Consider the following 14,077-nt stretch of genomic DNA (forward strand, 5'->3'; position numbering starts at 1 on the left):
CATTGTTTCGCTTAAATTCTAAATAATGGGTAGAAATAAAGGTGATTACCATTGCCACGGTGAACATAGGCGATCAGCCCTTGCATTAATTCGGCTTGGGTGAAGGTGTCGATCGGCTTAGAAGGATAAGTAATTCTTTCGATATGTCCAGCATCCGTGTCAGTGCGCAGGACCGTGTAGACCAAAGTTTCCGACGGTGTATCCGCGTCAATGGCCCAAATTAATTCTTTTGTTAAAGTTTTTCTAGTGCCCTGTTAGGAGCAGCGGTTAAAAGATTAATTGCTTGACCAAGGCGAACGTAGGGACAATAAAAATGCTGTGATATAAAAAGTGCATTATTTTTTTGCTTCGAACTAACTAATTTAGGAACCGAGGTTTGATAATCATCGTAAGAAACGATTTACATCAGAATCTACGAAATTTTCGTTTCGTCGAAAGCCACTATATATGCTATATTATTATTACCGCTTAGTAGCTTATAGGAAAATCGATCTCGTTGCGGCATAATTGTCACGTTCTCTACGATCTGGTAGGAGGAACAAAAAAGTCTTGGCTTGACCCCGATTAACCCACGAGAGTTATTATATGCAGAATTGTATGCATAAGAGTAAAAATCCTTAACAACTTAATCCCATCACGATGATTACGGATAATCAGTACCTACATTACTTTAACAGATTTTATTTGACACGTTTTCATAAGAAAAAAAAGACAAGAAATTGTAATTATAAACGATCTAGTTATTATAAAATATAATAGAAGGTGGACGAGGAAATAGAATTTCAGATATTTCTATAAAATACTTACTTGAGCCAATCGTAGCACTTTTGCCGTTGGTATTTCTAAAAGTGGCGGGTCATTGACAGGGGTGACGTTGACGTGAAGAGGAAACCTGAGTCTTCCTCGGAGATATCCTGGAAGCGTGTATCCCCTTCCTGCCACCAACGTCAGTTCCAGTATCATGCTATCTTCTGTGGTTTCGCTTCCATCGTGCATGTACTGTATCTGTCATAAGGATAACCACCATACAGATATATACATACTATTATTAACCATGCATCCTTCCGTAAAACAAATTATTATACCGTTTACGCGAGTGGAATTATTCATACAATAGTATAGAATGTTACAGTCAACATATATCTAGTCAGCGTATAGTTGCAGACGAATAAACGAATGAACGAATGAACGAACGAACTAACGAACGTATACGAGAGGGTGTTGTACTTTATTGAATTCTCTTTGAAATTCAATATCCCTGAAATAACTTGACTCGAGGACACGTTTGGAAATATATATTTTCTGTAAATTCATCGTGTTACACGTCGGTACGGTTATTTAGCTATCTACTCAAAGTTAACTCGTAGTACGCTACTTAATCTCGAATTAAAACAAAACTCGTTTACTCTGTTTCACATAATTGATTCCACGGAAAATCATTACCAATGAATTATACAAAGGGGAACAGTAGAATTCGTTGGTAACGAAGCATCAGATATATCAATGAATTCATTTTAAGCAGAGAATTCGAAATTATCCATAGTAATGTGCGGTATATGCGGCTTCTATGTTTGATGGAAGGACTCTCTTTCTCTTTGTTAACGTAATTCGTAAATTACCATGTAATTTACGGTTAGTCGAAGTGCAACGAACTTGAGATTGTTTCAAGTATGGAGAATCCATTCTATCCAAGGAGCTCTATGTACATGTATAAATATATATTAACCTCTGTGTGTGTGTGTGTGTTTTGCTAAGAGACTACTTCGATTCTAATCAGAATTAATAACGGAAGGTTAGGTATGACGATCAGGATATCGTCTAGTCTCGTCGATTTCGAGAATTAACGAGGCAAAAATAAAACGATTACAAAGTAATCGACTAGTTAAATAAAGCTTGTAGGAGGAAGAAGACTCGGGTAAGTATCAGGAAGAGTAACGTTTTGGAGATAAGCGACTCTCTACTCGATTTAATCCAAGGGAAAAAACATTAATGAGCGGTGGCGGTGTTTATAAATAGGCTACTGTCGTTGGATAAATTAAGTGTGGCTTGCGGAGTGAAGAGAGCAAGCAGGAGCAAGCAAGAGCAAGAGCAAGGAAGAGCAGCGAGCACGAGCACAGCCCCAACCATTCTAAACTTAGTCTTTACAAGCTGTACTATCTATAGAGGCTGCTCGTATGACGAATCGGGACTAAGCATGACTTTACCAACAACATCTTTTACTTCTTTTACTTCGCTAAATTTATAATTATCACGAATATAACGAAGAATATTTATTAGACATTTTTTGTAGAGCGAAGACAAATATATTACCTTGTCACGATTGATATCTTGTAAAGTGAAGGAACGCTCGGTTCTCGAATTTAGCAAGTCCAAAGCCAAAGTTCCATAAGTAGGTGGAGTTACCAAGTTGAAAAGAACGCCATCTTCTTCGACGCCATACTTGGCAATGTCTAAGACCATGCCGATATTTTCACTCGTAACGAGTACGTGTTCACCTTCCGATACTGAAAGCGGCGAGAGAGAGAGTATCTCCAAATTGACGGGCAGGTTAGCGTTCGAGTAAACCTGAAAGTAAATTTAAATAGATCAAATGGGATTCCATCGGCGGATCGAACCATTATCAAAACGATTATCAAACCTTGTAGTCCTCGGCGAAATTGGGTTTGATGCAGAGAGGTTGATCGCAGGTACATTTGAACGAATTAACGCCCAGTTGTTCGCAAAGGGCATCACTTACGCATGGATCAGCTTCGACGCAAGGAAATCCCCAAACGCATCCTACGACTATACCTTGACTAACCTTGACATCGGGTAAGCCGAGTTCCTTGTTGTCCAGCATCATGTTACGGAGACAACCCTTATAACTCACATCACCCGAACTAAGCCCTTTACCCAGTGCTCTGGCACGTTTATTGAGTTCCGTGCCACCGATATAGAGCGTATCGGTCAAGTCCAGGTAACGATTGCCGCCGGAGGGCAAAGCTATCGTCTTTTCTTGACGATCGACGGCTATGCCAATGCTACTTGGACTAAAGTCGACGACAATACGATGCCATTTACCATCGGACACCACATTGCCATGTATTAATTCCGTCGGACCATTTCCTTTGTTCATCAACAGTCGAATCTTTCCTTCGAATAACTCGATCCCCAAGTAATCCGCATATTGACCAGTGTTGTAGAGAAGCAAGCCACTTTCGGTTCCAGTTTTCATATCAAATTCATATCTGTAAGGATTGTAATTGAGCTTGAAATCTAATTCGATGTAGGAGTATTCGCGAATTCAGATCTAGTCGATAGATATACATTTCATACAATTATCGAATATTAGATATCTATTTACTTGTTCAAATTGCCGTTGAATTTTCGAATAATCTTTGGTATATACAATGGAATATCGTATAACGCGAATTTCCACGGTATGAATTTCTATAACGTAACCAAAATATTATTGAATACTATTTTTATAGAAAATTCCTCGTATAACGCGTCATATAATAAAATACCTATGAAAATTTCTACCCTTTCGACGTCCTATATTTTTAATTAATTTTTATTTAATTATATAATTATATATTAATTTTGAAAAGTTTCGAGTCTCAATTAAAAAAGCTTTTACTTCTGTTTAAAAGGAAAGTGAGTTTGACCGAGAGAAAATTGTTTCTATGTTAGGCTGAAAACTTTGCAAACACACTCACACTGGGTTTCGATTACTAGTTGAAATTATTATTATGTATAAATATTATTAAGAAGTTTGATCATATATATATATTGTAGTTGTATTTACTTGCTTAATGTCTAATCGAAAGATCGAACACGTTGCGTAACTGCGAGAAAGCTCGTTATATCGTACAAATAAAAGAAAAAGCTATATTGGTTCGAGACATTCGTTAGATTGTTCATCTTTGAAACGACTTAACGGTTAACTCAGTCAGAAAGAAAGCAAAACGATAAACTCGATAACTATTGAGCAAACCCTATGAAAGTAACCAATTCTTTGATATTATCCAACAGGGGGAACAAGAATTGCCTGCCAGTTGAATGCCAACGTTCCTCGCAATGGATATTGAAATGGGAATGAGACTTTTGTAAACACGTTCGATCGATTTCGCATCGTTAAGACGTTCTTCCGTTTTACGAAACTTTAGATACTACTACTCTCCCTTAAAATGGAAAATCTCATTCCTTTAGCTTGAACTTTGATTGGAATCAATTCAAAAACGTGCTAAAGTTTGATAACAAATAAGTCTAATAGTATGTCATCGTAACTTCATTCAATAGCTTTCATCCTATTAAACTAATTTATTTCTAAATTCATCAACGTCTCTCTCATATATTTTCTACGATTTGGACATTTATTTTGTCTATTTTTTAAACGAAAATATTTTCATTCGATAAATAATAATAAATTGTCTTTTTTCATTTGTCAAACGCGATTGGATAATATTTGGTAGGAAAAATGACTTAATTATGCAATCTCTTTTTTACGCACTCTTATCACATCACAGTTTAATCACGTGCAAGCTAATCGATAAAGAGATAGCAGCAGAGCTAACGCCCTCGTCATTTCCCAAACTTCATAGACGTTGTGTGAATCCTAATAGTTGTAGACAAAGCATCCTCGTTACACGCACATTCATAACATATTACTACGCATATATGAATACATAGACACACACTTACACGCGTTATACCACATCACACCACACTTGATGTATATATGTGTGTATATGCATGGTGTAGAGTGATTCTCCTCTTCGAGCCATCTTGGTTGAAACCTTTGAAACGAGCAATTTGTACCATCACACACATCATCAATTTATCTTTGTCTTTGGACTAAGAGAAAAGCTATTCTTCAATAATAGCAAATAATACGCGTTTTCTCAATTGTCCAAGTTTCACAGAATTAATATTATTAGCGTAAATACATGCACACGTATATGCATGTTAAATACATGTATATATGCGTCGAGCAATTTGCGTTTAACTGAATTTTCTCGATTCTCTTCTCCATTTCGATGCTTTCACCGAAAGGAAAATGAAACTACTTTGAAACGATCCATTCTCAAAATGTTTCACGATAATGGTATAGATAGTTAGGTATGAATTTAATTTGTTTTCCCGAGAAAGAGAATATATTCAAATTAAAATATACTAATTTAAAGTATTTCAAACTTGAATATTCCAGACGAACGTTTAAACGACTACGGGGTGTTTTGTATTGGTTATCGCTTTCCACTACATTTGAGAATCACTGTTTGCATGAGTGATGCCTAAATTGCATTCAGTAGACTGTGATGTAACAGGTATGCATTAAAATATATTCTATTCCAATGATATACGATATCTATACAATAACAATAATATGTGAGGTATATATTTCCATACTTTATATACATATATATAGCTTTGAGAAATTGTATATTAAAGCTTTTATGAATAACGATAACCTTATTTGTATTAAATAAAATAATACGTGAAAATGAATAGATCGAAATAAAAAAATAAATAAAGATATTAAAGCGAATAGAAGATATTGGAATATAATTTGTGTAATGTAGGATATAACTCGGAAAGTAGGAAAAATATACGAGTCATTGTTTGAATAAGCAAATTCATTTTTGTGTTTATACGAACGTGCAGATACGTATGTACTATACGTACATTTACTTTCTCATTTTTAATTTCTCTTAAAATAATTTCACTCTAACAATAAATGCATTCTCTCTCATCATTGTAAGTAAACGTAATACAGAAATTCATAACGAAATATAACGAAACTTTGAATAACCGAGGAATAATTGTTTATCATATTCATTTATTTATTGAAGTATTACGTTTGTTTGATAAATGAAGTTTCTTTTTGTTTTTTTTTCCTTTTTTAATGAGACCATCGTAATCGAAGAAGTTTGATCGAACTAAAAATATAATTCATATAATATTTCGATAAAGTTGAGATTTTGATTTATTCAAATTTAAGAGTGAGTAAAAGAAAGTATGATAAAATTTATTCAAGTAAAGGATCTTCCAGATTTTCTTTTACCATATCTTATTTTTGTTAAGCCGCATTGCTCTCGCGGAAAGTTGCAATTTCTCTTCCCTTTACTCGGTACGAGAGTAGAAAGGTCAGGAGTTACGATATTCCGAATCACTTCAGCTTTGCCTTGCTTTCCTAGTAAAGAGACCGAATCATGCATCTTTCATTTTCGAACTTCTCGCTCGTTTCTAAGCTCGTTCGGCCGACGAGACTCTTCATATTACAAGATTTCACAGAAAATATGCAAAATGTTACCTAACAACTTCTTGCACAATTCTCGATATCATACCCAGCTCTTATATTTGAAGATACATCTCTCTGCTACGGCGATGAATATTTATGATATTTATTATGCGCAATATAATATCAATTATTATTGCGAACAAATTGAGAATCGATTAGGATAATAGTTCGCTCTGATTCGTAATTAAGATTTTTTTTTCTTTAATTCGAAACTTTTATTATATATAGGTACACACCTTATACCTTTTCAATTTATTCTTGAATATTACTTTGTTCCGAAGTTGAATATTCAAGAAGGATAAGTAAAAACAAAGACAGTATCGAGCTAAAGTGGCTTGAAAGATAATTCGTTCTCTCACGTGGAAAATATAAAAGTTAGTTCTATCGGAAAGAAAGGAAAGTGTGATGCTGCCCGTGGAACCAGAAGGTGTAACCGAGTGGAACTACAAAGCACAATGAGAACGAGCTTGCCTCGTCTAGAAATATAAAGAGATCAAACACGCCAACTTGACAAATAAGCGTTCGACAATAATGAAAAGTCAACTTTTAGTTTCATTTTTTATCTATTATAAGAATCTCGCTATCAAATAATTAGTAATTCTTTTCAATTTAAATTAGTCACTTTCAATAAGGTAGAATAGGTAATATAGTTTAAATATTGGCTTAGTTTCAACATTTTGTAATTATTATTATTAATAATTTTTGATTAGACATGAAATATTATTCGATATATATATATATATTAATATTTGTTTTTGGTTTGTAATACTTTTTGTGGATCACCCTGTATGCAGGATACCTACACGTAGGTATATAAATGCACACATAACTATGCAGTATGATATATATATATATATATTTCGGAACAAATAATTCAATTCATTCCTCTTATCGGGATGTCGAGATCGATCTGCAGCACGTTCGTTCTTCGAATTTTATCCAGTGATTCCTTTCATTCAGGCACCCAAACTCCTCTCTTCTATGCTAACACGTTCGTTACGCTTCACAGGAGAAACGATTCGACGATTGTCATTCGAGTATGTGTGCTTACTTCTCTAGACGATTTTTGAATGTCATCGTTCAAATGAGCATTGCCGATTGTGAGACACATTTGTCATTTGTAGAATCGAAGCGAAGAAATATAAACTAACATAGCTGAAATCAATTTTTTTAATTCCTCCTGTATACCTGTTATGTACATGCTATGTATTCATTCATACTAATATGTATATGTTAGGAATAATAAAGAAAGGATAAGAGGTAATTGACAGTATCGATAATCGTACTATCGATTAATAAATAAAACACAATAACATAACGTATTAACTAAAATTAACTTCAGAACTTTTTGACGTGCGTTAACTAGTATTGAAAGAAAATGAGCGAGGATAAAAGTCAATTGTTATAGCAAGTAAAAATTTGTTGAATATTTTAACGATATTACAGAAGTTTTCATTTGCTCCGCTTTAAAATCCGTTTCATAATGGAACGGTTATTAATTTAACATGTAATTACTGAGAAATGAAAGGAGCATAGTCAATGAAACGATACAAATCTCGTTTTAATGTTGGTAGAACCGTCCTCGAAGTTTTTCCATCTCGATTTAATTTTTTTCCCCCCATCCATCAACACTTTTGTTTTTTCCTTTACTGGTCAATCAATGAGAAGAATAAGAAGAATGTAATAAAAATTGTCGATATTATCGGGAAACGTTATATAAAACGCGAAAATGCATACAAAAGCAAACCTTCTTTTTTGTTCTAATTTCGGGATTGTTTTTCTGTTTCTAAAGGAAATTAATTTATTACATATATTGATAAATACTATTAAATAGTTTGTTCAGATACATATGTATATCTATGATATAGATAGTCGATAATCTAAATTTACTGACTACCTAAATGTATTTAACGTTATGTTTAATATAATCATCGATATATTGATTTGACGTTGATTATCGAAACATCGTTTGATTGACATCATTTTGTTTCAAAATGATTTGTAGAAAACTAGTACTAGTTAAATACATTAGTTTAAGCGAGTAACTTAAAATAAATCTTCCATTTATTTTTCAATTTATTTCACATACAAAGCTTTATATTATTTATTGAAAAACGAATGTTCCATTAGGCAGCCTTATTGTTTCTATTAAAAAGTTAAAATTATTTTTATAAAAATAATCACGAGATTGATATTTCATTATTTCACTTTTATTTTATTTTCAAAAGGAACTTTCGTAATGATTATTAGTAGATTTGCGATATTTGTTTTTCACGTACTATCTCAAACATCAGCATTTGATAATATCAAAATATATATATATGCATGCACACGTTCGATCGTAATTAAAGGGCAAAAATGAATAAAAATAAAAATGAAAATAAAAATAATAATAATAATAGCAATCCATTGGGACGAAGATTGACGTTTCTCTGGGGGGAGGAAAAATTAAACCGCGAATGAATTTACAAAGTAGATTCCGTGCTTTTGAAATTGTTGAATGTTTTTGAAAAGTCGAAAGGTTGGAACAAAATATGCCACTCTGTGACATGCTTGAGAGAAAAGTAATATCGTACGAGGTAACGTACCGTCGTCGTACGAGAGAAAATAATTATAAAAACGTCACGAATGTTGAAATTACGTAAACGAGAGTAAACGAGACAAAAAGATATGCATACACACACACACAGAGACACACAGAGGGGGGGAGGGGGTGTAGGTTAAATTCATAAAGATCAAACATTCAACGGGTTGTCGCATGGGGAGAAAATACGATACGAGAGTCGAAAGGTTTCTCTATTTGCTGTTTATTGCGATCCCGGGAATATCTCATAGGCAATCGCATTGAAATTCACTCGGGGAATCGTACTTTAAATCGCTCCGTTGGCACTTCTTTGCGTTTCCTTCGCTCCATTGGTAGTCACGAATACATTGAGAATGTTAGCAGTTCCGACCAGGCGTGTCCGGTTCGAGGTTTCCTCTCGTAACTTCAATAAAATCACGACTAGACAAGAATCGACTTCTTAAATGTACCTTTAACTTCGTTTCTTACAAATCTTCTTCCCTTTTTTCTGTTTTTTTTTTTCACAGACAGTTTGATGAATGATATTGGATCTTATCTGGACAAGGCGAGTTCAACAATTGCACTGTCGATTCTTGGGTAAAGTAAGGTAATGGGTAATATGAAGTAATAATAGGTGAAGTTAGACGGGGGTTGAAAAGTTTTGAGCTTTTTTAATTTTCTTTTTTATTTTCCAATAAAATATTCATATTCGTGATCGATATATTAAATAGAAATTCTTTTATTCGATTTCAAACAATCGTAAAAGAAATTGTACATATTTAAAGTAACGTCCAATCTAACGTATAAAATGGAATAGAAAATAAATGAAAAGATATCGTAAGACTTTAATTCTGATTGGTCTCTATTTCAATTTAAATATCGTTCAATCCAAACAAAGATATATCATAAATTGCATTCCGATAGTTATCTATTAATTTTCAATTAAATATCGACCAACGTCGGTTCACAGATATAAGACAAAATTGATAGCAAAGATACGAGATAAAGTTTTGATATTGATCGATTCGTATTAATTTTAATTTAAATATCGTTCACAATCCAAGCAAAAAAAAAAATATCATATAAATTGCATTTCTTTATTTAACTCTATTTAATTTTGATTTAAGTATTTTATCTTATACTTTTTCTTCAACCAAGATATGAACAATTGCATTCTAATTGTTCCGTATTATAATGTCGATGTTAATTTTCAATCTTAACGGATAATTTTGGAAATAAAGCAAGCATATTGCATTACGTGATCAAAATTCAAGCTTATGATATTCGTAACGAAGTTAAGTCGGTATTTATCATATGAACGTATTTTGTTCCTTAGCGCGAAATTCTTCGTGGACTGGAGCACGTCGAAATTTGCTCGGAGACTTGTAATTTGAATGTGCCATGTCTATGTCGCTTAATGCGTTTACTCTATTAGCGGTTCGCGAACGCGTCTCGAATATTATCGTTTCTGATAGTATGCGTTAACAGATATCGAGTTAAATTCTATCTTTTACGACAGTCTCTTCATCATCGTCGTCCCATAGACGTATTATTCAACGATATTAACGTCACTTATGTCATCCAAAAAAATCCTAACGTTACAGTCGTTTAGCGAGTCCTTTTATTTCTGAATATTTTGTCTAAATGAAGAAATAAAAATAAAAAGGGAGAAAAAAGAAGTCGTATTCGTAAATTAATGATTAATCAGTATTGCGAACACGCATTTAACCAAATGTATTATTACGGTTTCATCAGTAAAGGGTTAATGATCGAAACACGTCGCTTTCATATGTTTAGCGTCACACTAAAATTCACTTTGGATCCTCGTTGTTTACATCTGTCGGTACTCAGTGAACTTAATTGCTCGTAGCGTTGACCTCTGCTATGCTATTTGCAATGATTTCAAATGCAAATTTAAGTAAATGCAACGCGATTTAATAAACTTACAAATGTTATACGTTACATGTGTCGTTGAGTTTAAAAATAAATCGTTCGAGTTATTCGTCTCATTTTGTTCTCCCCGTCCACATTTTCTCTTGTCTTTTCCATATATTTGAATGATTATAATTCCTATAGCCGCGATTAAATTTGATATCATATGTGAGAAGGATAATAGCTACTTTGAGTATTAATATCGAACATTTATCCTGTTAGTAGTTAACTTACGCTTGACGAAACTTTATTGATAGAAACTTTATTGGTAGAAACCTTTGTAGGATAAGCTTTGAAGGGATCAAATAAATAATCATCTAGGATAAAAGTTATCTCAATTGGAAAGTAATTATTTCCTTTTCTTTTTTATCAAATCCTCGCTGTATAAAAAAAAAAGAAAAAAAAGGAAAGTCTAATATTGATTACTAATTCAAGTATAAATTGCCAACTATCGTGTTAGAAATAACATGAATATCGTACGAGATAAAAAAAGCTTTTGTAAAATGACTTTTCCGTGCGTATGCGATTCGATCTGTGTAAATTCGAAATAATTGAGATTCGTTCGTAAAGAGAGAGAGAGAGAGAGAGAGAGAGAGAGAGAGAAATAAAATAAAAAATAAAAACCGAATATCGAGTGAAATCAAATTGTAACGTAATTCGTCTGCCAAACAGATTTTCAGTTTGACATGACGCCATACGTACATATACTGAATTTGATATGCACGATCAACGAGAAGTTTTTCATAGGATCTTTGTGAAAATAAAAATATAAAAGTAGGTGGGGACAAAATGTGAGGGAAGAGAGAGGAAGAGAAAGAGAGAGAGAGAGAGGGAAATAGCTAATTCATTTTTCCAATTTTTTACTTGTTCTTCTTTTACACTCTCCCTCTCTCCCTCCCTTTTTCTCTCTCTCTCTCTCTCTCTTTCATTCGCTCTCGTAGATACTATCGATTAATGGTACAGATTGCATTCGATCGGAAATAGTACGATTTTTGTGTGGAACGAAGTCGGGATTGGTTATCACGTTGCCCTCTCGAAAGCCGATCTTACTGATACTGTCGTATATATATATATATGTATATGTATATATGTGCACGTGTGCTCGCGTGTGCGTGCGTAGTATGTATAAAAACGTCGAACGAAGAATGCGTGGTCAGGGGTATGAGGTGTGAAGCGAGCGGAATTAGAAGGAAAGAACGAATGGAATTACAACGTGTGATTCGAGTTTCAACTGCAAAGTGGAAGCTTTGGAGATTAAATAAATATATTGGATTTGACGAAAAGCCGAAAAAATGTCGACAGGTTCGAACGTTCATTTGTTTTTATTTTTATTCTTTTCTTTCTTATTAACGTAAAATTGTAAATGTTATATCGCACGAAAAGTTCGTACGGAATTTATTCGTAGATTTACAAGTATTACCTGTTATACGAATTAACATTTTACACGCACATGGAGAATATATAAAAGTATTTTATACGTACGTATAAAAAGAAGAGCAGTTTTTTTACGTATAGGAGGACTGAAAAGTCTTGAGCCTATCTCATGCAAAGGGGTGCAAATTTTTGTCACGATCGTTGAAAGATTGCGTCAAAATTTAAGATATTATTTCTAATATTATTCTATATATTTTTAAAATTTTCATTTATTCAACTTTACGTTGAGTTTAAGGAATTTTCATTTCATTTTGAATAAAGGAAGAACATTTAAAATGTCTACGCTTTTAACTTTTGAAAATGAGAATTCTAAGATTTAAATATTCACAGAAAGTTAACTGTCGTAATCGCAATTATATTCGCCGTTCTCGTTGACGATAGAAATTTTATAGCTATAAGGAGTTTATCTGTATGTGTGTGTGTGTGTGTGTGTGTGTGGGAAAAAAAAGAGAATAGAAAGGTACAGTTATCGGGGTCTTTTTCAGAGTGAATCACTTTTTCCAGAGGTGGTTTAGTTCGATACTGTATTCGCCGAGTATTTCCGTTTCTTTCGGAATAACGGTATAACACGAATCGTTCTCCTTCGCGAATGTTTCGATATTTTATTGATATCGATATTACTATTTGAAATCGTTTATTATTATAAGGATATTATAAGGATATTCTATATCCTTGCCAAGACTTTGCGATTCTTTTGACACCTGTCAATATATTCGATACAAATCGATACAATTAAATCTATAATAAGGATATTAAAGTATCTTACGTTTTTATTAGGATTATAACTTATTATTAACATTATTATCTTTTATAATTGTCAAATATTTAATCGATAATAAACGTAATGATTCTGATAGTTCAACGTTTTTATTCCGATCAAAACTTACTATTAGTACTTTTTTAATGATCACACACGTACGCGATTAATTAATATCGACAATTAAAAGAAAGATTCTAATAATTGAACTTTCTTATTTTGATCGAAATTTACTATTATTTTCTATTTCTTAATTACCACACATACATATATACATACAGACAATTAATGTCGATAATTAAAAGAAAGATTCTGTTAACTATACGTTTTTAGTTCGATCGGAGCTTATTATTTTTTGATTGTAGGACAAGAATACCGTAGAGTAGAACGCGAACATCGTTCGTTCAGTTATATTTCCATCGTTATTGCAGCTATTTATATTAAATTCGTTGTAACGACGAAATCATTTATTTTTAATCCTTACATTAATAATTCCTCTGTTACTAAAGCAGCAATATGAAATTTGGCGAATAGCATATCGCATATTATAAAGTTCTCCACGCCACGTCAACATTATGCTTTATAAAATAATAAAATCGTTCGTACTTTATCTACTTATTAAGTTTCTAAATGAATTTTCCCCGAGTTAGGACTTATTAACTAAGTTGCTTTTTCGCATCCAGAAAAGCAGTAAATTCACCGTATATTATTAATATTTATAAGGTTTATTTTTGATCATAAAAATAACAAATATAAGAGAATTACTCGTTCAATATCATAGGAAAATAAATTCCGATAGTTCGACGTCCTCGTTTCAAATGAAAATTGCTGATATTTTGATCTTCTTGTATTTTTTAAATACTTAATTATTAAAATATTGATCGATAATAAGGAGACGAAAGATACCGATAATTCCAATTTTAAATTGTTACTTCCTATTACTTCTTTTTCATTATTACTATTATGATTTTTAAATCTTTTTTTAATCGTCAGATAATATATACCAGTATAATCCTATTATTGTGTTAGAAGAGAGAGATCGTTGAACGCTGTAGTAGCAGATATTCCTATATAGAATAGGGTAAGTCACTAACGACACGTTGAAGTTGGT

At 32.8% G+C, this 14,077-nt stretch overlaps 1 protein-coding gene across 5 annotated transcripts in view; it reads right to left on the reverse strand.

The window, feature by feature from the left end:
* Positions 1-14,077, reverse strand: part of LOC122526150 (chondroitin sulfate proteoglycan 4) — a 70,272-nt gene that overhangs the window by 6,460 nt on the left and 49,735 nt on the right. For all 5 annotated transcript variants that reach the window (XM_043649365.1, XM_043649364.1, XM_043649367.1 and 2 more), the window contains 4 exons: positions 2,639-3,227; positions 2,311-2,565; positions 808-1,005; positions 50-251 (listed from right to left, as the gene is read on the reverse strand). In XM_043649365.1, coding sequence (XP_043505300.1) covers positions 50-251; positions 808-1,005; positions 2,311-2,565; positions 2,639-3,227 — 1,244 coding nt within the window. The remainder of the gene's footprint in view (positions 1-49; positions 252-807; positions 1,006-2,310; positions 2,566-2,638; positions 3,228-14,077) is intronic.

This window comes from Polistes fuscatus, unplaced genomic scaffold (genome assembly GCF_010416935.1).
Source record: "Polistes fuscatus isolate 324 unplaced genomic scaffold, CU_Pfus_HIC Scaffold10, whole genome shotgun sequence".
NCBI classification, from domain to species: domain Eukaryota; kingdom Metazoa; phylum Arthropoda; class Insecta; order Hymenoptera; family Vespidae; genus Polistes; species Polistes fuscatus.